Source organism: Falco biarmicus, chromosome Z, assembly GCF_023638135.1.
Source record: "Falco biarmicus isolate bFalBia1 chromosome Z, bFalBia1.pri, whole genome shotgun sequence".
Classification (NCBI taxonomy): domain Eukaryota; kingdom Metazoa; phylum Chordata; class Aves; order Falconiformes; family Falconidae; genus Falco; species Falco biarmicus.
This window is the reverse complement of record NC_079311.1, coordinates 40,328,175-40,350,662: the sequence shown is the minus strand read 5'-3', so window position 1 is coordinate 40,350,662 and position 22,488 is coordinate 40,328,175. Positions and strand designations below refer to the sequence as shown.

General features: G+C 38.5%; 1 protein-coding gene across 1 annotated transcript; it reads right to left on the bottom strand.

The window, feature by feature from the left end:
- Window positions 1-2,979: 2,979 nt before the first annotated feature.
- On the bottom strand, window positions 2,980-12,859 carry LOC130142962 (protein FAM240B-like). Its single transcript, XM_056325470.1, has 3 exons — window positions 12,780-12,859; window positions 6,920-7,068; window positions 2,980-4,427 (listed from the first exon to the last, which is right to left on the bottom strand). The coding sequence occupies exons 2-3, from the start codon at window positions 7,063-7,065 to the stop codon at window positions 4,295-4,297; spliced, it is 279 nt and encodes a 92-aa protein (XP_056181445.1). The 5' UTR covers window positions 7,066-7,068; window positions 12,780-12,859; the 3' UTR covers window positions 2,980-4,294.
- Window positions 12,860-22,488: the final 9,629 nt, after the last annotated feature.

Genomic DNA, 22,488 nt, shown 5'->3' with positions numbered 1-22,488 from the left:
TATCATTTAACTGTAGAACACCACGCATATCTCTTTTATGGTTCCAGAAGCGAGATCTGTGTTGTTTTATTGTAGCATGGGCAGACCCTGTTCCAACACATAGCAGCTTCAACAGGTCAGTTGATCAAGCTGTGTGTGCATCGTTATGCATGTTAGCACATCTGCATGGCTGTATAATGAAATTATTATTCCTGAGTTCAGTCATTGTATCTGCTAAGGTCTTCAGATCTACATGAAGCATATTAATTTGCTTTCATCCCATTTCTATTGTTTTGGTTGGGTTATACTCATCTACGTTAGCAAGTGACTCAGCACATTACCAGCAGCTCTGTAGGTCACAGTGGCTGTAGCTGAGGTCCCTACATTAGGCTATGAATGGTTTAAGGATTTACATCACTCAGACTAATTTGGTGAGTTGGACCAAGTACCCCCAGTAAGTAGGTGTCTAGAAACTCTCTGAAGAACTACTGCTTATCCCAGAGCCTTACAGGCTAGGGTCCTTTTGTGTGCACTTGGAGCATGGCTTCTGGTCTGGTTTAATTTTCTTTGAAAGAATTCCAGTTTGCATGCCTCAGACTTGCTCTGTGATCCAAACCAGTGTGTGCTAAGTGCAGACAGTCAAGAGTTTCACTTAAAAAGGGCTCTCTTGCTCTGAATTTAAGTACTAATTCAAATGTACCAGCTGACAGGTTTGAGTTGCTGCTTATTTAAACATGTCCTACCTGTAACTGATTGTGTGAGTGCTTCTGGGTGATGTCTGAATGAAATCAGGCTGCAGCTCTATGTGATTTATATTCACCCTTTTGACTGCCTTGATTTGAGTAAGCTGGACTTCAACAGCTGGCCACAGCTCAGAGACAGTTTAAGAAAGCAGTCCTTGCTGTTTCTCAAGCATTAGTCATTGGTTCCCAGATCAGACGCAGCACCTAAGAGTAACCATGTGAATGAGTGTAGTATTTGCTCACATTATCTGCCATGCACATACCTTTGGAAATGCCAGCTTAAGCACATTACCTCATAGACGTGATCCGTGCCTATTGTGTCATATATCACATGCCTGAAGTCCTATGACCAAAAACATTAGTCTCTGACCTATCTTGTACAAATTTAGTTGTTCTTTACTGGCTTAGGAGAGTGCTGGACTGGTTTATATGCTGAAGTAAGAAAGACATGGTAATAGCTTGCTAGTGCAGGCTCAGAGTGGTACTAGTTATGCAGGCTAACTGATATTTTATTCCAGTTCTTTTTCTATTAGGCAAATTAATAAACTCCAAGGAAAAAAATATCTAGGTAATAAGTTTTTCTTCTCAAATAGCTAGTCCAAATTTCTTAATATAGCTACTGTAATCTGTATTTTCACTTGAATTTATTTTTTGGGTTTTTTTCCCCATTGGAAAGGGGGAGAAACTAAGGGACAAAATAAAAATGCTGTATGGAGTTGGAGACATCTGCTCTCCCAACAGCTTATGCTCACTGGATATCCTGTTTTATCAATGGGAGCTGTATATATTAGTGCAGGGGTCCTCAAACTGTTTAACCAGGGGGCCGGCGCGCGGATGCAGTGGCAGGCAGCCATCTGCGGCTGCTTGGTTTCCCCCCCAACCCCCGGCGGGGGGGGCAGGGGGTCTGTAAATACCGGGGGCTGGATTGAGACCCTGGGGGGCCGTATACGGCCCATGGGCCGTAGTTTGAGGACCCCTGTATTAGTGAGACAGATGTATTTTAATGTAACAGTTCAGCTTGTACTGACTTGTTTGTTTGCTTTTTTTGATGAAAGTAAGGTTTGACATTTTCAGGCATGTCTGAAATGCAGAAATTCAGGCTGAAATTTCACCAGTCCTATAACAAAACCAAAAGGACAAAATGCTATCTGTCACCTTACTGTCTGTCTTCAGCTTTGCAATATACAAGCAGCATATCTGGCTTCTGGACTTTATTATTCCTAGTACTTGATTCCTTTCTGAGTCTGGTTTTATGTGCAGTAGCAGTGAAAAATGGATGAAAATGCACGCTGGGGAACAGAAAGCATCTGGTGTTCAATATAATGGAGATGCCAGGATACTGGTGTCCTGTAAAATATGTGTTAGAATAGCTAAGCATGACTAATGCATATGCACTTGAGCAACTCACAGAGAGCTGGTTTTCACTAAGAGTGAGAGTATCTTAGTCAGAAGACTTGTGATATACATGCTCTGCACCGCAGTGGGTGTATCAGAAACCCATTTGTGACTGAAATGGATTCCAGGTACTTGCAGAGATAAACAATGCTCACAGTACTTCTCTGGCGTGTAGTCAATATGATGGTGCCTGCTTATAGCAGAAGTGATTTCACACATCCCTGGGCCTCCTTAGAGCTCCTGAAAAAGCTTGGAGACCTAAGGTGGTTTTTGTGTACTCTCTGGGAAGTGCTGTAAATTGCTGCATGTGAATTGCATCTACTTACGTGGTCTTTTTCCTGTGTCTTACATAGCTTCATAAACAGTCAGATATACTGTCATAAAAATGTTCCTAATAATTTAAAACATTGACATTAAATGTAAGAGAACAAGAAATGCTTATTGGGACAGCTTTTTCTTGTCACACTGGCATACAGTAAGGGTAACCTTCACTAATGTGTGTGGCATTACACCACCATAAAACACTGGTTAAATTAGCAAATCTAGTAGATCATGTTTTCAGAAGTGGGGAACCTGGCGTTTCTCCATTTCAATAGGCCCTGTCTATGGCCTTTAGCTACTGCTACAGAACAGTGAACTATGTTTTTTATGTAAGTGGAAGCAGGTTCAAGTCCTGCTTGATCTTCTTCACTAGAGATAGCTTGGGTGGCAGCAAAAGAACTTTTTAGAGAATAGTGGGAAATAAATGAACACAGAAGAAAGAGACCAGTCTGTAAAGGCAAAAGCAGCTACAACTTTATTTTTCCACATTGCTTTTCTAATAGAAAAAAAAAAACACGAAGAAACAATTTCTTTTTGGGTTGGATTATATGAAAAGAGACTGATTCTACATTCCATTCAGTGTTCAATAACCAAATAACATTTTATAAGTTTTTAATTGTTTTAATCCTTCCTGAATTATCAACTTTTTTGGCCTAACATGATTTTTTCTACAGGAGACTGCCACTGTGTAAAAGTAGGAACATTCTGTAAAACAGTGTGTTTTAATGAAATGTCTTAAAAGGATAAAAAAAGCATTTCTGTGAGGTCTGTAAATGGTTTAATTTTTGTTTTGTTGTGAAATGTATCAAATTTATTCCCATCTCCTTTTTCAGTGTATAGAAAGATGCAAGGTAAAATTCCATATGGCTCAATATTGTTAGAGAAAAACAGTTGTTTAGACTTATGACTCTTGCATATCAAAGAAATTAATTTAAGACATAAAAAGTTAATGTTTTCATCCAAAATAAATGATATTTAGATACACAGACATATAGGTAAATGGAACACACTGTTATTACCCCGTGTTTAGTTATTCCTCACTCTTTTTCACCTGACCTAGAAGAAGATGAAATGCAGCAAGTGTTTGGATTAGTGCACACCAGGTATGGCAAGTGAAACCTTGCAAAGCATTCCTGTGCTGTTGAGATGAAGTGATTTGCTGCCTCCTATTTCAAACTCTTTCATACTCACTTGCTCTGACATTTCTCAGACTGGTTCATAATAACTTCAGTAGTCTTCTTACCTACCCCATGAAAGTCAAAATCCTTTCCTCTGTTCATTTAATGATTAAGATCTGCAAGTTTTCTTATATGTTGATCAGAAAAGTTCATTGTTATTGCCTGATTCCATTAAAGAATATATTTCTCCTTCTGCCCAACTGATCAGACTAATCCTTAACTCCCTTTGCTGTGGCTCATCAAGACAGGCAGAACAGCTTATATCTGCATTAAGCCAGACTCTGTAAGCTCTCTAAATGGAAATGTGCAATTTTGCATGCAGCTGTCTAAATGTATTATTCCTATTAAACAAGCGATCCTCTTCCCTAGAAATATGTTGTTGTCACTTGGAAATGCAGAGTTACATAAGAAAGTCCTGCTGCATCGCAGTAATAATATATCATGGAGAATAAAGGTGTTTGCTTCTTATCTGTCCCTTTACATTTTTTTTCAAGATTATGTTCTGTGGCCTTATTTTTGCACTGAATTTTAGTAGGACTTTATTAGTAACTCCAGTAAGTAGTCTGCAAAAGGGCCAGATTCTGACCTTTTGCTTGTTCAGCAGTGTACCTGATGGTTTATAGGTGCGTGCAGAAGGTCAGAGTCATGCTCAATGCTTTCTGTTTTTTCACAGTAATTTTAAGCAACAGTTTTATCTGGCAAGGGAACAGCCTCAACAGCCATCATCATCATCTGTTCTTTCTGTGTTTTCCTGTGAGCCTGGACCTGCCTTGTTTGTCCTTCCAGCCGCAGAGTCCATTCATGACGAAGTCTGCAAAGAGAGAACAAGTGCTTAGCAAGTACTGAGCCATATCCTTCAAATGTATCCAGGGCTTTTCAGCAGGGTTGAAGCTTTCCTCTCTTTCATCACTGTAGCATTTGTCCCATATTTATTTACCATCTACACATCTCTCTAGCTTACTAGATTGGGAATGCAGGGAAGAAAGGGATAGTGCTGATGCTATCAGTGGTTGACATTGCCGGATTCCTAATGAGTCAAACAACTGCTGAAATACTGTCAGTGCGAAGAGCTCTGGTTTTTCCTCTGGGGTATTCTCAAAGCCACACAGAAATACTGTCTATGCGGTAAGGTCATTCAATGTATAAATTGAAAAATACAGTTACACCCCCTGACCCCCCAAGTTCCCTGTAAAATGCTGTGGAGAAGAGCAAGCAGAACGTTAAATATGTCCATTTGGGTTTACTCCGACGAATAAGAAAAAAAAAGTAACCATTTTGTAACCAAAATTTCTGCAGGCCTTGTATGTGTTTAATGAAAGGAATTGATGTCACATGCAAGAGGAGCCACATAGCTTCAAGACATAAGTATAGTACAGGCAAAAGAGAAAATCACTAGGGACCACTTCAAGTTATTGCTGGCCGAGTCACTTTCCACAAGAAATGGTGTTATGAAACACCTGACCCAGTAATACTATAGGATTAGGTATCATACGGTAATGCCAAATGCATCATGGAATATATGGGTTTTTATATTACATTTGGTGTGTTAAAAAGAACAGCAGCCAATGATTTAATCTGAGAAAAAGTTAGCAGTAGCTGTTTCACATGAATGCTTGTGGTAGTTTGGCTTCAGAGTTTGTTTTCAGATTGTGTTTTAAACTTTTCTTGTCTACGGTGTCTGGGCTTCACCATTCTCTTGTGCCCATAGTTAAGCCTGAAAACATTGGTGCAGGTATTTACCAAAAATTTGCCATTGAAGGCATCAGTGTTCCTTATCAACTAATGTCTTAGGTGTCAGAAAGAGAGCACTTTCCTATACTTAGAGCCATCTAATTCTCCCAGGTGCCACTTACATGAGGTAGTGGACCTACGGATTTTGTAATGACAGTGTCTATTATCTCCTGAAGGTATCTTTTTTTTTTTTTTTTTTTTTCTAAATTAGAGAACACTTTGCAAGCAATTTGGGCTTTGGTAAAGTGACCTTGAAGGAACTTGACTGGGTCTGTTTCAATTGTGATCAGTCAGTTAAGGCATACTGCATACGTATGTGAAGACATAGTCCAAATTCTTTTGCTGCATTTTTTTCCTGTTCAGAGAAGATCTTATACAAGCTTTTAACATTTTTGACTTTGTGAAGCTAGAAGTATTTTCTGCACCCCTAATTGCAATTAGTTTGTGATGTCTTCTTGCAATATTTTTTTATGAAGCTGGGGTGACAAAAGTTTCCAGTGCAGCTGAACACTGTGCTGGGTTTTGTCATACATGCTTTCCCTCCAGCAACTTGGTGATTTGGTTTTGGGACTATTACTGATTAGCTGGAGTAGGATGCTGGGAGCAGGACTGTCTACATCTGACTCTGTTGGGACACGAGGCCTGCCCAGTTCTTGATTTCTTCATCCTTAAAATAATGATAATAGCTTCCTCCTTGGGCACTAGAGTCACAGTACCTGACAGTTTTTTCAAAGAAACAGCCATTTACCAGCACATTCCAGTTTACTGAAGTCAAATTAATTTATTTGAATGTCCCAGTTTTGAGGAAAGTTTATGCAGGGGAACCTTTGTCAACCTAAGGAAGAAACCCCCACCAGAAAAAAACACAAGAGACACAGGTATTTCTTATAATCTTTCTCCATCTGTTATTAGTCAGGGGATTCATGAAGAGCAACAGGTTGTGCAAGTATTTGAAGCAGTCTACTAAACTTGTATGTTGTATCTATACCAGTCACAACTCTTCCTAGGCAATGCCTGGAGTTTTATACTATTTTGGAAAAATATTAAATACATTTGAATAACCTTATTTTTTACCTGTCATAAGCAAGAATGCTTATGAAATCTGTTTCATGGCATAGGAAAATCTTATTGTACTGTTTATGTCTTTGGGTTTATATGATGCAAAAGGCTGTTAAACATGGTAAAGACGCTATGGATTTGCTTGTGCTACACATCAAATGAGTGATTTGCCTGTCCCTTTAATGTAATACTATTTTATTTATTTGTGTAGCTGTACCAGTTCCAGGTAAAAATCCTGATATTTTCTGGCTGTCACAAGCCATAGTGCCAAAGTTGTGGCTATACTCCAAGGCCTTTGAAGAATGCTCATGAGGTTCAGGGGTGAGGGGTGTCTGAGTTTCCATGAAGAAGAGCCATGGAAATATGAGATAAGCAGCTGTGAGAGGAAAAGTGCCAAAGATCCAGAACACAATCTGTGCTATGAATAAAGCAGTACAATAATGGTTACCTTATTTTAAAGCACGTGATGACATGCCTTGCTGGTCTTGTGCAAAAGAAAAAAATACCACTTACTTGTTCAGGGCACTTTTGCTTAACCTAGACTCTTCACCTTCTCGTTGCTTAGTTTGCTCTTGGATGACTTTTTCCCAGAAATTCTTCAGCTCTTCTGCATCATGACCACCCATTTTGTAACGTCTAGAGTTGGTATGCGTGCTCATTTTCTGAAAAACAATTTGGAGGTCAGAACAGTCAGGAGTCTAACCTGAGGCAGATACCGTGTTGCTTAGCCCTTTGCAATTTCTTTCTCATGGAGTGCTATTAAAATAAAACATGTTACCTGAGAAGAATAAGTAACTGATGCTTACTCTGCCTTGAAGGAAAATACAAGGCATTGGAACAGGCCTTGGGTGATAATTAAATTGTATACTTATATTTTTGTAATATAATGACTGAGTAATGGCTACGCATAGTACAGTTCACTGAAATGTTGTGGAGGCCTCAGGATGTGTGAGATTTTAACTGGTTTTGGAAGGATTTGGGATAGTCCAAATATAGTGCCATTTTCAGTGAAGTTCAGATAAGATGTTGTGAAGGGCTTTCCCTTCCTCTGCCTCCTGCAGTTTTAAAAGAGATCGTAGATGGTTGCTATCCAAAGGGTATACATTGCTCTTAAATGATTCCTTTTACTACTCCAATGATATAAAGTACAAAATATGCAGGGGAATTATCAACTCAAAGTTAAAGCACACAGAGTACAAAGCCCTGGGGAACTTGTTATGGCCATGTTCTTTAATTTATCAAAATTCAGTCTTAAATGTTGTTAAAAGTAGAGCTTGTTAAAATATAGAGATGAGTTCCAATAAATGAGAAAAAGGATGGAAATGAGGTGAATTTCTCCTTGCTAAATGCATAGTATTCAAACATGGAAGGTTTTAAAATTCTCAGCATGACTGATGCACTTGCTGATATTACCAAATATACCTTGGTTATCAGATCTTAATGGTACTTTGAAAAGTTAAGTTCTGCTGTCTATTCCCAAATGAAATAATTAGAAAAATTCCATCATGTACTATATTTGTTGCCATACTATATTTGTTGCTGTACTATATTGGTTGCTGTTGCTTTGCTATGATGTTAAATAAGGTACCAACAACCCCTTATACTTCTACCCCTGCTGTGAAACAGTATTTCCTGCATCAGTCTCCTACACTAAAACCCTCCAGCAGGTGGGAGGAGGCAAGAAAAAAACCAAACCCCAAACCCATGTTCCTGAGTTTTCTATGACTAGATCAGCACATAATTTGAAGGTTCCTGTGAAATTCCTTTGCTTCCTTGTGTTCATGTATACTCTGCTGTCACTAGATACTTTTGCTGTCTGTCCACTCTGTAATGCTGATGAATTAATACCTCATAGACACTGATACATACTTTTGAGTCTGCTTTATAGACAGTGTCATATATTATAAGCTATCCTTAATAAATGCTATAAAGATTATGCTAATGTAGGCCAATCTGAGGAAACCTTTGAGTTGTGCAATGTTGTAAGGAGAAGATCAGAGAAAAAGAAAAGGACGGTCAGATGCAACACAATGAAGGCAGACTTGTGTAAGGTCTTCCTATCAAATACTGTATGTTAAAGTCCTGAAGTTTTAAATGGGTACGTAAGTCAGATCTTGGCATCTCCCTAGATGTAATATTTCAGATTTGGCATAATTTTCATAAACCTCTTTTTCAGAAAGATCAATAACAACAAATAACTTTGCCAAACTTGGTGCTAAGTCTGACCGGACTGAAAAACTTTCTTAACAAAAAGAAAAATCTCTTCCAGATGCAATATTTTTTCATGGAGAAGTCCAGTTGCTTAAAGGCTGGCACAGTCCAACTCGAGTAGCAAGTGTGAACTGGTTAGTCCATGTAATATAATCTCCTATGCAATGGAATATCAGACATGCTTGAGTTGTTAGGATACTGGTCTTCTTCACAGCAAGGTCAGCAAGAGCTACAATATCACCAGAACAATCAGATATTTTCATCTGAGGCAAACAACAGTTTTCTGGTGTTTCCTTTGCTGTGAACTGGGGATGCTGTAGCTGTAGCATAGTGGGGTACATCAGTAATTGTTACACTGGTGTGGGTACATCAGTTCTACTACCTCCTTTTGCTAAATGTGCTTTGTTTATTTATGATATTGTCTAAATGGAAATATGGATAATCTTTTAATGATCTTTTATCTCACTCTGAGGCCCTAAAATAACAGTATTATTTAAAGCTTCATCCTGCAAAAACGTATGCATGTCACAGACACACTGGAACATGCCCTATCTGAATCTTAATTCTATAGGCTTTAGGCAGTGTTAGAATAAACGCTCTGGTAATAGTGAGTGATGGAATATGATTATTTCATCATTCCTAGATCAACAGGTCACCTGGGTCTTTGCACCATTTAAAGGCTCTTCTCTCAGTAGCAGCTGCCCATTTGACACTGTTCAGGTAATTATCCTGTTGCCTCAGAAGCCAAGTGCAAGCTGCTGACAAACTGTCTGAGTAGGTTTGCTCTCCAAACCCTATTATACTTTGGCTCATGTAAAAGTCTGCCATAACACATTAACCTTTTATTAAAGATTACATTTTTATGATTATTAAACTTCTAGTAGATACTCTTCGAGTGGTACAAAGAGGGCCTCCAGTCTTTATCTGAGGTCTAAATTGGTTAGATCTTTTGGAGGTGCATGAGGGTTTTGCCTGCCTTAAATCTTGGCTGCTCTAGTCAGAGGAACAAGCTGTGGTCATACAGGTACCCAAAGGATGGAAATACTTCTGCAGATGTCAGTCTGGCGTGTCTGTGGGACTTCCTGCAAGCCAAGAACTTCTGACTTGATAATAATTCCCAGGAAAAACAGAGACAGTTGAATCTTTCACGTGGTATTGCTGTGGTCCTGGCTAAGACAGATTCTTGGTGTAAGACTTTTGAAGATGGTGCTGTCTGGCATTATTAGCCAGCTTCTCTTGTGGTATGGTATGTGAAAGCATCCTTTCTTTGAGCCTGGCATTACGACATCCATGTACACAGATTAGAGTTCACATATACTGTGTAATACCTTCTTTTTTTGCCAATTGAAAGATTCTGCTTAGGAGCTTGGTTTGGATTTGTGAGTTGTTCTTTAGTTTTCTTTTCTTTGTATCAAAAAAATTATTATTGCTCTAGAAAACATGTTTTGTTGTTGCAGTTGAGTGGTTTTCTGCTTTCTTTGTAGATGTCCCAATAACATAAATTGGAGTTACACTAACAATCTGACTTAATTTTGGCAAACTTCTTGATTCCTTCACTCACATATGTCATGGTTCAGAAACTAGCAGGACAGTTAGATTTCCTCTGTAAGTCAAAAACACACTTTTCTTAGAGTCACTCCACTAGTGTTACCTCGATGGAAAGTGAGCAAGGAAAAGTGGTTATCATCTTTGTTTTCATTTTGGATTGCCAGGTTATAATTCCAGACAAATTAAAGGGAAGTCCAGGAGATGTCTTTCTGGCTACTAACAGGAGGTTGTTTTACATGTTTTTCTGCTGATATGAAAGTAAAATAAGCAACAGCAACACTTCCATAGGTTGAAAATGATTCATTCAGAAGACTTGATTCAGTGTAAGTATCACTTATGGACTGAAAATTTGTATTATGAAACTTTCAGCAGTACATTTCCTATAAAGGGCTACTAAAATGTGTATAACACTGGTGCAAGGCAGGGTCCCTTATGACATCTTCAACTAAGATGGTTGAGGAAGGACTGTTTCTGTATGGGTTGTGCAGTCCTACCTGCCCACTTGAAATATCGTTGACTGCTGTTTTGGGGAGTTGAGCTGATAAAACAAAATTTAAATAAAGGTAAAACTTGGATCTTGGCTCAAGTGGCTTATGTATTAACTCTGAACCTCAACTATGAGAAAGATGTGTATGTGCATATGAAAGGATTTTTTTACAGCATTCATCATTTATGGGAACTAATTTGTCTGTTAAAGAATTATTAATTTATAGCGAATGTCCACAAGAAGACATAATAGTAAATAAAATTAATGGCACTGTAAAAGAAAAATCTCCTGTTTATAAGCAAACCATAAATCACATGGCTATGCAATGATCTGTAAGGCACCCACTCACTCACAAAACACAGATAGCATTTACATATATGTTATCTCAGAGAGCTGCTGCTCTCCCAGAGCATGTTTAAAGGAGATTCAAAGTGTGAATGATGAATGTTTTTCCTCAACAGATCTCTCCAGTGCAAGGGAGAAGAAATTCTGCTTTTAGATGGAAATTATTATATGCACAACCTTTATTCACTGCCCCAAAATTGATATAGAAACAGCCAGTGGTACAGCCTTCTGCCTTTTAAACTGATGTGCAGGCTGAATGTGCTTTGGAAAGGTGTTACATTAGCATGTTTCCAAATGCTCTGGTTTTAGTCCTTTCCTGGTCTGTACATTTTGAATTATTGTAACCTTTGACAACCTCCACTGAGGTACAAAAAGGATTTTGAAGAAATATCTAATGTGAGGAATTTCTCTTTGACACACTTTGTAATTGTATTTCTACTTCAGACTCTTGCCAGAGAAATGTTTGAAATCAGAAATGGCTCTTGATATTTTGAACAAAAGTGCTATTTTTAGTAACCTTTATCGAAAATAAACAAACAAAAGAAGAAAATATTGTCTGAAGCTTCAGGAGGCATTTTTTACACTTTGTAGTCTACTTAATACATGTCTTGAGCACCCATTGTCTCAAAAATTCAGTAATTTAAATGGAGAGACAATACTTGTGCATACAATGAGATTCTCTGAAAACCTTACTTTTTAGTGAGAAGTCTTTTAAGGCATTCAGTAAAGCTGTTGACTGAACATAGTTTGAGAAAAATGTCAAAGTAATTTTAAATCAAAATGATATGTAATTTAAAAAATCATTTGGTTTGGCTAAAAAAAATAAACCAACCTTTTTTTTTTCTTATTGGAAAATATTTTAACCAGCAAAATAAAATAATGTTTTAACATTTCTAAATTTTATTTCTAACAAATTTCTAACAAAGTTTGCTGAAAGAAGAAAATCTTTAACAATAATGATTGTTTTTTGTATCTTAAACATATTTCCTTTCTAAAAGGTGGAGATAAGGCTAATTTTAATACTCTAGATAAATTTGATGATTCAGCCAATTTTGATATTGAACATGACCATGTTTCTGGAAGAATTTTTTACACTCACTACAGAATTTTTTGAAGACCATTGTAAACAATGGAAAAATTACTTTTGATTTCAATGAACTCAGTCCCTTGGGTCATATCATGACCATAAGCTATTTTCTTTGTTAGGCCACTAATTACTCTCCTATTCCTTTCGCCCTTCACTGGGGTTTGTTTGCCTTAGCATACAATATTTGCCAGCATTATAGAATAGTTACAGTACAATATATGAGTTCAAAGCCTGTTTATGTTCTTTTTTAATATAAAAAAAACTTTATGCTGTAATAAGTTTTAAATTATGCTTATAGAATACATCATTAAGATGAATATTCCCTCACATGTTCATTTTACGTGGTTTTCCTTTCAGCTGAAGTATGTGTAGTACAGAAGTTCTAGTAATACCAAAGCCAGACATAGGGATAAATAACAGGTTAATAACTGAAGTTAAGATTAGATTAAAACAAAACAGAGGCAGGATGCCTCTGATATTTTATAAATCTCCCAATTTATCTCCCAATAAAGTATACCATAATATACAGAATTCAAGGTCATGGAGGGAAGAAGAAGAAGAAAGCATAATTCAAATTCACATAATTTAACAAAAAATATAATAAATATATATGCGTGTATGTCTAGGTGTGTTTAATAATCAAGATAGGAAGAGAAAATCTTATTTTGGCAAAATACAAGAATATAAATGCTTACTTTGATTGTACAGTAGCTTCCTCTTCTGTCAAAGTACGGATTTCTTGAGTGATTACTGAATAGTGTCAGTTTTACCTCTGGGTTCCCTTTTTCAAGAGGACTGCAACTGCCAGGAATAACTGATGAAATCTATTAATCCGTCACTTATTTTTATTTGGGAGTGATGACATCTGCTATTGTGAATTAGTTTAATGGCAGGGGGGAAAAACCCAAACCCACAGTCTCATTTTGTGAAGTCTGCAACACACTAAGCGGAATGACCAGACAGTTACAGGGCACAAACTCTGAATACCACATTTGATCTGTGCTATAATTTTTGGCAGGTGCCACTGATGTCATAACTTGGCTCTGGGGAAACAGTTATTCTTTGACAAGTGCAGATCGCTGGAACATAACTTCCATATGACTTGCAAGACTTCAGTACTGTCCCCTCCAAGAAAATGCATAGATCTGAAGAGAACGTGTTGAATAACACAGCTTGTCTCAGCATTGTGCTACTGAGAGACTGACAGATAAATAGATTTTTTTTCACCCCTTTTGAAGTTTTGGTCTGTAAGAGCACCTGGTAGGCTGCATGACAGGATTCCAGCTAAGCTGTTAATACACTGAATAGTGCAGGAATCTGAACTCAGCCAGCTGCAAGCTGGAATCATAGCGTATATAATTTGTTACAGAATGTAGCACTTCCACTTCTTGGACAGATTTTTCCTCCCTCCACTAGTACTGCTGGGTGAACAGAAAACACAGGGAAGTAAGGTGCTACTTACTCTGACAAAGAGAGAGAAGACTGAAAGGGACCTCCTGTTGTCAGCTACTACTGGCAACCTGACTGCATAACCCTTCTGATAATTTCACAAGTTCTGTCTTGAAATGAGTTATGTTTCTTACTCCAGGCACTTCCAGTGAAAAGTTGCTCCAGAACTTTTCTGTGCAAAGTACTAAAAGGTTTTTTCTAATTTACAACCTGAATTTATTCAAGAGACAAGTTACCCCTCCTTTGGCTCCATGGTATGTATGGCAGAAATCACCTCCCCTCTCCTTCCTTGTTTTGAAGATACATCAGTCAAGGACTTTGGACTCTTCTCATACTCATTCTCTTGATAGGTGTCATGGCCTTTCTCTGCAGTCTCATTGAAAACAGGCAATGGGAACTGTATGTCATATTCCAGCTGAGTACTAGGACTTTATATGCTTCCTTATTTTGTTTGTATATAACTACCTGAATCTCGAATCAGATTTAACTTTTCCAGAGATATACAATGCTCATAAACACTCTCTAATGATTAATACACCCACCTAGTCCTCTTATTTTTTCCAACAGATAAGCTCCACCTTATAACAGAAATTTTGATTAGATCCTAAGCTTATGACCTGACTTTTGTTCCACTTTCTCTGTTTCAGTCCTTCAGGTTATCTGTGTCTTTTGTCTTTGAAATTCATTTGCTGCTGATGATCTTTTTGTCCTCCAGAAAATTTAACTCACTGCTTCATTTTGTGCCAAATGTCACCACTCAACACAGTAGTAAGACACTTACAAGACAGCTCTGGAGCAATTCCTTTTTAACCTTCTTGCAGGAAGGGAGCTTTCGCTAAAAGATGCTATCTGATTTTAACCACTCCTTATCCACTTAAATGAAATATTTTACTGAGGTTCACAGTTTATCTGGTCCACATGTATTTGCCCACATTTATCTTGGTTAAAAAGAAGCACTGAAGTAATGTGCCATGGTTGACCTTTGACAAACCCACTTTGTATTTATTTAATCTGCCTTCAGATTTTTAATTATTAAATCCTCTGAAGTTTGTTTGGAAGTCTTGAATGCTATTAAGTCAGACCAATACCTCTATTTGGAATGTGACAGAATATGGAACCACCTGTAACACAGTGGGTTTTATTCCAGTTGTCTGTCAATGCCTGAAGTTTGGATGAGATTCACATGTAGAGGTAATATCTTTTCTTAGATCAGCTAGTATAAGCTGGGAAAAATGCACAAGGTCTGAAATAGAAGCAGCAAACTTCAAAGCTAAATATCAGTTAGGAACAATTGTTCTAAGTTTAAATAGATAAACCTCAGTGAGACCATCAGAGAGAAAAGTTGGCTCCTTGTAGGAAAGAGGATAAGAGAGTAAAGGAAAAGTAATAAAGTTCACCTTATGTCTTACTATAAAGAGAAACAGGTTATTTATTGTTTGCTGTGCTTAGTAGATGGGGAGACAGGAAGAGAGGACATTGTAATATGTCATCAAGTATTCCTATTGAGTCCATAGTTAGTTTAGATCAACAGCAAAATTAATTTTTCCACTAACCATTCAGTAAGACACTCAGCACCACTACTCTTTCTGGAAGGTAGCTGTGAAATGTATCATGAGGTAAGTAATTCACTGCTCCAGGACAGACTGCTCTGTCTGATAGCTGATCCTGGACCCTAGGCAAATGCCCATAGTGCCGATGAGGGTATCCGACTCTTACAGTTTCTCTTCTTGGAGCTGCTCCACTTTATATAAATAATGCAATACACTGGGCTTGAGAGACAGAGTCAACAGCATGCTTGTTTAATCTCCTGTGTGAGTCAGGAGGGTTTTGCACTTTCCCACATATTGGATAGATTACCTCACATTTTGGCTACTGGGTATTCTAAGACATGCTTTTTCATGGCAAGGGAGTTACTTGGAATCTCTTTTGAGGTTTCACTGTGGCCTTGACATAAAACAGATCTCAAAATCCTGCTTGTGTTGTGCTTGAAACTGCCCAAACTCAACATGTCTAAGCACTTGAACACAGTTCTGCTGTGTAGTTTCAGTGGTGCCTTAGTGGCAAGAAAACATAAGAAACTCTAGGCAGAGGACTAGGCCACTACAAGACACACAGAGAAATAATCAGAGCTCTTTGATCTTCGTAATTAAAGCAGCTGAACTTGGCGTGATGTCTGATACTTCATACAGATCAGCAGTACAGTCTGCTCTGGCCTTCTGGTAGTATGGAGTCAATTGCATAGATAATTTGTGACTTTAGAAGTTGCATGGATTTATTCTATAGACTTGTCAGACAAATCAATATTTTGAGTAAATTATTTCAACTTTAAAAATTGTGTAGATGCCACTATATGTTTGGAGGTTTATAGTCTAGCTTGACGGTTTCACCTAAGAAGTTTGCAAGTCTGCAGTGTACCTCTCTTGCTGTGGCTCTGACAGTCACTTTTCCTCATCTGTAACGATTTAGAGCCGTTATTAGGTCTCATGTAGTGTTGTCTTGCACTGATGTGAGGTTTCTTATAATTGACTGTATTTTGGATGTTGTATTATAGTAATTTGCTTTGTTACTCTGTCATCATCTTGTATTTTTTCAATAGTTGGTGCAGAAATCACCATTTATGTGGAGCTTTTTTCACTTTATGTCAGCAATTGCAGAATACAGCTGTAAACCGTGGTGTTTATAATGGCGTTTTTGGAGTATTTCCTGGTGGTACCACTGTCAGGGCCTGGAGGACCTCAACAGGCCGTCACAGACCTGCCCATTCTCGCCTGCAGCCCACACCTTTTCCCAAGCACCCACTTTCAGCTCAGGCCCAGCAACCTGGTTCCTGCCTGAGCTCTGCCAGGCAACCCCCTGGCTCCATCCCTGTCCCTCATTCTGCCCCTGATCAGATCTCAGACCTACATCTGGCAACAGTATTTATTGACAGCATCATACGTAGCTTATCTTCGGACCTGTCTCCTGGATGTGCCCTAGACCTGTTTCATCCCTCCCTTCATCATTCTTGGCACTGCTGATGGATGCTGTTACCAGCACCTGATACAGCAACCTGCTTGGCCTGCCATTCCGAGATCCCACTTCTTGGCAAGGGCACTGCCTGTGCTGGGGTCACAGTTGGCTCCTGCCTCATTCCCCTGTCATGGGGCACAACTGCTTCTGTTCCTACCTGACCATTACCATGAATGCAACTCCATGGGTGACAGCAATACAGGCACACCAAAGACAGTGGAATACTGTCATTAAAGCCAGGAAAGACTGGGGGAAAAAACCCCTCTTGTCTACAATTGGGGTCTCACTAATCTCAGCACAATTTTGTAAAAAATGCTCAAAAATACTGGAGTTGGCAGCACCAGGTTCTACCTTGTTCATGCCAAGTCTGTGCTGATAATAGCTCCAGACACTCACTAAACTACCTCCTACACTGAGAAAACATGAACCCACCTCCCATGGCTGTCATCGGTGTTTGAGATGCACTGATGTAAGTGCCTCAGAACAGTTCTGCTTCATCTGGGTGACTGAAGGAATACTTTATTACTTTCAAGTACATTAAGAAGGTGGAGGACAGCTGGACATAAAACATATTTAGTGGATTCTGATACTGCATGTGGTCAGGTGTGTAGCTACTTTTATCTAAACTGGGTACCTAAATGTAGATTCCTAAAGCCGAGAAAATTTCCTTGCAGTGTCTGAGTTCATGACAAGAACACATGGATTGTGTTTGCAAATGAGAAGGGACAACTTGAGTCTGGGGAACCTAGCATCTGTGCAGATTAGCTCCGTTGCTAATTTGATGCAGATGAGTAACACAGGATGCTGCAGAGCATGGAGGTGACTGTTACCCTTCCTATGGTAGTCTGACAACAGTGACTTTCGTCAATCTGTGATTAGAAAACAATTATTGCTGGGATGATCCAGGGAGTACTTGAGCAATATAAGTTTCTCTGCCTCAAGTTACTTCTAAGTTATTTCTAATTACACAGATGGTTTGTAAAGAATTTTGCACAGAGAGGCTTCTCTAGCTGTGTTGATGCTGTCAATAAAATGCTTGTTTGCAATAGGTAACCAAACCTTATCCTTCATTGAAAGGGAAAGAACTCATTTGTTACAGGCCATTGAAGATTTCAGTGGGCACTTAACTGCAGTGACCTCTGGATAGTTTAGCAGGCTGCAAAACAGCTGTTTCTTTCCCGAGTTATGCTTGGTCATATGCACTTGACAACCTGAAGAGGAGGAGTGTGCCCAGTCTCAGATTTTTGTTTGACTTCCATTTCCTTATCAGGAATATGTTTATCTTTTGTGTATTGCACATTATTTTCAAGCATGAGGGGAAGCAGATATCAAAAGGAATGAGACATAATTGCACTGCAGCATCTGGTTTCTGTTGTTTACTGACACAAAGCTCCTCCCAGCTTGCAGGGCCTTCAGTGCATGCTGGAAGCTCCCTCATGAAGGGGCTATGTTATGGATGCAAATTGCATGAAACAGGACAATGGGGCAGGTGCTGATGAGTTATAGATGGTACTGTAGTCTTTTTATGATCTGGGGAAGTGTTCTTGTTGTCTCAGCACTGCTCTTCTTTGGTACTCGGTAATCACAGCCCCCAACTACTTATTCAAGACACCTCTGTAGTGATCACTTGCTGAATCTTCTTTTAGTGCCATGACCTTCTTTTCCTTACTCCCAAGCTTCCACCTATACCGTGTGGATGTATCTTCAGTTGTGTGGCTTTGACCAGCAGGGTCAGGCTTCCTTAAGCTTGACAATCAGGGTGATGTATGTTTTCTCTGCAATTACACAGATGAACAGCCCACAAAATTTAAGGGTTCTTATTACCATCTTCCCTTCTGTGTCAGAGGACAATGCTGCTAGTGGTAGGGTCCATTTGGATGCTCTCTGTGTGCACCAGAAAGGGAGACATAATATGTACAGTTCTCATGAAAAAAACACCAGAGAGAATGAAAAAGTAGGGGACAAGGTGAAAACAGTGCAGTGTGTTGGCCTAGTGAATGATATCTTTGAGCCCACACAGAGATTATGCTGGATGATGTGACATTATTTCATCTGTGTTGCTCCAGGTTGGCAAGCATGTCGCTCCAATGAAGTCAGCCCTGCATAAGGTGACTGAAGAAATGTAAAATTATTGGACAAGAAAAGCAATTGGAGAAGCCTGATTGATGAACTAGGACATGCTACAGTACTACCTTGATCTGCAGCTTAAAGTCCTGACTTAAAGACTCAAAGGCCTGACCAATAAGTCTTAAGAAAATGTGGAGAATGGTATACAACACAGGGAATCTATGTGAGTGATGTGGCAGGGTACAGAGGAATGGAAAGGATGCAATACCAAAAAAGAAGTATTTGTGAAAAGTCAAACTGAAATTTGGCATGAACAGACATGAGGGGACCAACGTAAAATCCACCAGTGCAAAATCAACCTGTCAAAATGTTTTGAATGAAACGGATTTTGCAGTTTGAGTTTATAGTCCATCAGTGCTTTACACTACGGAATTACATTACCGGAACTGAAAATCTGGTTTCACTATTGCAAGGAAAAGTGGCTTAGAAATGCATGCCTAAGAGGCTGTATCAGGGTACCCACTTTGTTTAAAATATACTCTTAATAACTTAGTAATCCTCTGAAGTAGAGAAGCAATGGACAGATTATTATACCAGTAAAATCTGGGAAAATAGCCACTGTAGATGAACCTGTACTTCAGCTGACAGCAAGAAAGGAATTGTATAAGAACTGCTATTTCCCAGATTGGTGTTTATTCATATTAACATGTTCAGATCTACTAGTTGCACTTTAATTAGCCAAGGAAGTAATGCAGTGGTTTCCTTCTTGTTTTTGTTTTGTTTTTTTTATTAATTAGTTCATCCACAAAAATGAGTTTCTGTTAGTACTCCACTGAATTTTAAGCCAAGTCTGCTTCATGGTATTTGAAACCTTTTCATGTTCTGATAACATTTCAGGAAATTCCTTTATGGACATGAACATGTAAATCTTAAATACTTGCTAATAAATGAATGAGCTATTCCCAGCTCCATATTACTTATTGCATTGAGTCATTCCCTTGAATTGCTCCTTTAATGATTTATCATATCCTGCCTTATCAGGGTACGAAGCTGTTCAGGATGCAAAACATCTTTTACAGCACAGAATTTAACATACTCATTCCTTAGTCCTAATGAGTTGCCTCATCCTTGATACTTTCTGGTAATACAGATAAACAATATTTCTGTTAATAAACTTTATTTATTTTTAATAGTACTTAAATATTATCTTTCTTTTAAATCTTCAACTGTTTTCTAGAAATATCTGAGGGTTTAAATATACAGACAAAAGTTACCATGGTAACTTTTTCTATGATATTTTAGCTGTGGCAAAAGTGAATAGTGTTGAGGTTGCTTAATGTGCAAAGGGCATTCTAAGGTAATTTCTACAGTAACAGGTAGTGCATAATAAAAAAGCATCATTAGACTAAATCAATTGGTGGTGAGACCCTGCTGTCCACAGCCTGTGCATTTCAGGGTCTTTAACAGGCTCACATCTGTATTATAGACTAGCTGTACTCTGGTTTGAAATTCTGTTAGCCATTGGTTGATGTGTACTGGGTGGGCTCTTGGAGCATATCTTTTGATTATTTTTCTTTTTTTATGTGTGTACGGTCTGGGAAGTGCACCAAAGCCTGGTAAGTAAGGGCAGTTAGGGAATTCGCTTCAAAGGTGCCCTTTGATTTCAAGGACCAGTGCTAAAGTATAACCAGCCTAATATTTGAGTTACTGTTTATTGTGGACTAAGAAAGTGGATCCACAGAACTGACATGAATCAGATGATGTACATAACTTACTACCTGTAGCAATATGTTTATGTATCCAAGCTGTTGAGGCCTTTTATTTCCTTTTTTTTTAATACTAAACTGAGTTAATTCACACAGAAATATATAAGAACACAAATTGTGCAGGAATATAGTCTTGTGGCTTACACTTAATATTTCTTTTTACAAGGGAAACCTGAGACAAAAACCTCATTGCCTCAGACATTTTAAGTTAGACTGGGCAAAGCACCACCAAGTGCCCTGAGGAGTCAGAGTAAAATGGCAGGGAAATGGAATAAATGACCCCATAGGTCTTTTCCATTTATGATTTTTATGGTTCTATATCCCTATATATTTGCTTGCTTTTACTTTTTTTTTTTTCTGTGACAGATAGGATAAAGTTAGGGAGACAAAATTCATTGTATGGGGTACAAAACTCAATAATGGAAGGGTCAGCAGTTAGGGTTTTTTTACTGTGTTCAACAGTTCACAATTGGGCAGGTGTAATATGTTTTTTTTTTTTTTTAATTACTATTTGTTGTTCCTGAAGCTTGGTATGAATTTGATGAAGGAAAGCTCTGACCTGAAATGATCAGTGTGGCAACAGTAAAACCAATCGGAACAAATTAGCACTCTGAAATGCCTCAGTCTGGTGATAATTTGCCAATTTCAGAAAGCATCCCTCCTAGGCAAACCTCCCATAGTTTTGATAATGGTATTGCATAGCTTTACAGTTACTCTGCCAGTTCCCATAATTTGTGTAGTTTCTTTATGAGACCCACCTAATACTTTTTCTTAAAAAAGAGACCCATCTTAGCTGGCATTGTCTGGGTACGTGGGTCCTAAATATTTTAAATGCAGGTGCTGGCAATATTGAAATTTCTGGTGGCAACAAAGCTCTATTTCTGGCCAGCTATAAGTGACACAAATACCTTCTTCCTCTATGGCAAGGCCAAAGGAAGGCATATCACAGCGGGGAGTCTTTCTTGTGGTTACCATGCAAGCATCACAACATATCAAAAGCTTTCTGTCTCTTTCTAAATAAGCAGTAGGTGTCTCAAGCTAAAAAACAGTTTGCTGCCAGCAGATGGTTTGACTTGTGTGCTGTGCCTTTGTTTTGGCTCACCTTAAAGTCTTAAAATGTTTCATTCTGGAGTTTCCTCAACATATCCAAGATTTCTTAGGTTTTGATTTTACTATATTGTTCCTCCTTTCTGATTTTATTTAACATTAGCTATAAACATCAGCTATGCTACTGACACACCATTATGCGCATTCAACACTTCCACACCCTTGGTAAAGCTGCACAGGCTGAGACGATGGCCACCACCATCCTGCCTCAGCTACTCATCATTTCCCCCACACTAGCAACTACCTTTTCTGCTCTGCCAAATGCAGTGCTGAAAGGAGTCCCTGAGCTCTCCATCCAGTGCAGCCCAGAGGGTATGTCCCTGCTCACAGAATTGTTTCGATGAGAATGGTTTGAGGAAAGAGCTCATGAGAAGCTCAGCTGGCAGGCTGAAGAGAGGAATGATGAGGGCTGTCACGGATCCAGCTCACTACACCTAAACAGCACTTGTACCAGTTTGTATCATCTCAGACATGAAGGAGAGCATAACTCTGTGTTTTCCAAATGCTCTTATTTGCTCTCTCTGGTTACACTGGTGAGCTACATGTCATGTTTCTTTATGCAAATGTTGTTTGTTTTTTGTTCCAGTTATAATTTACTTCAGAACAACTCTTAACTCCAGCAATCTAAAAGGATATTATAAAAGTAACAAGTATTTTTAAATGAGCAAAACATCACCTGAAAGTGCAGAAATAAAACCCTTCACAAATATTTAAAAAAGAACAAATGTCCATCGTGGTGATGGATGTTTCTGGGTGGGGACAAGGCTATGGCTAAGAGCATTTTCTACACTGGGTTTTGTGCCAATATGGATAAGGCACTGAGCACCCTGTTGCCAAAGCATCTTTAATTTAAATTAAGTGATAGCCTAAAGGTTGAGAATAAATGTGAAATCAGTTATATCACAGTAGGACATGGTTTCCAAAAGGTACAGATGATGTCTAACAATATATTTTAAATGTTATTATCCACTGTTTCTCTTTCAAGGCAGAGATTGCTACTGAGAAG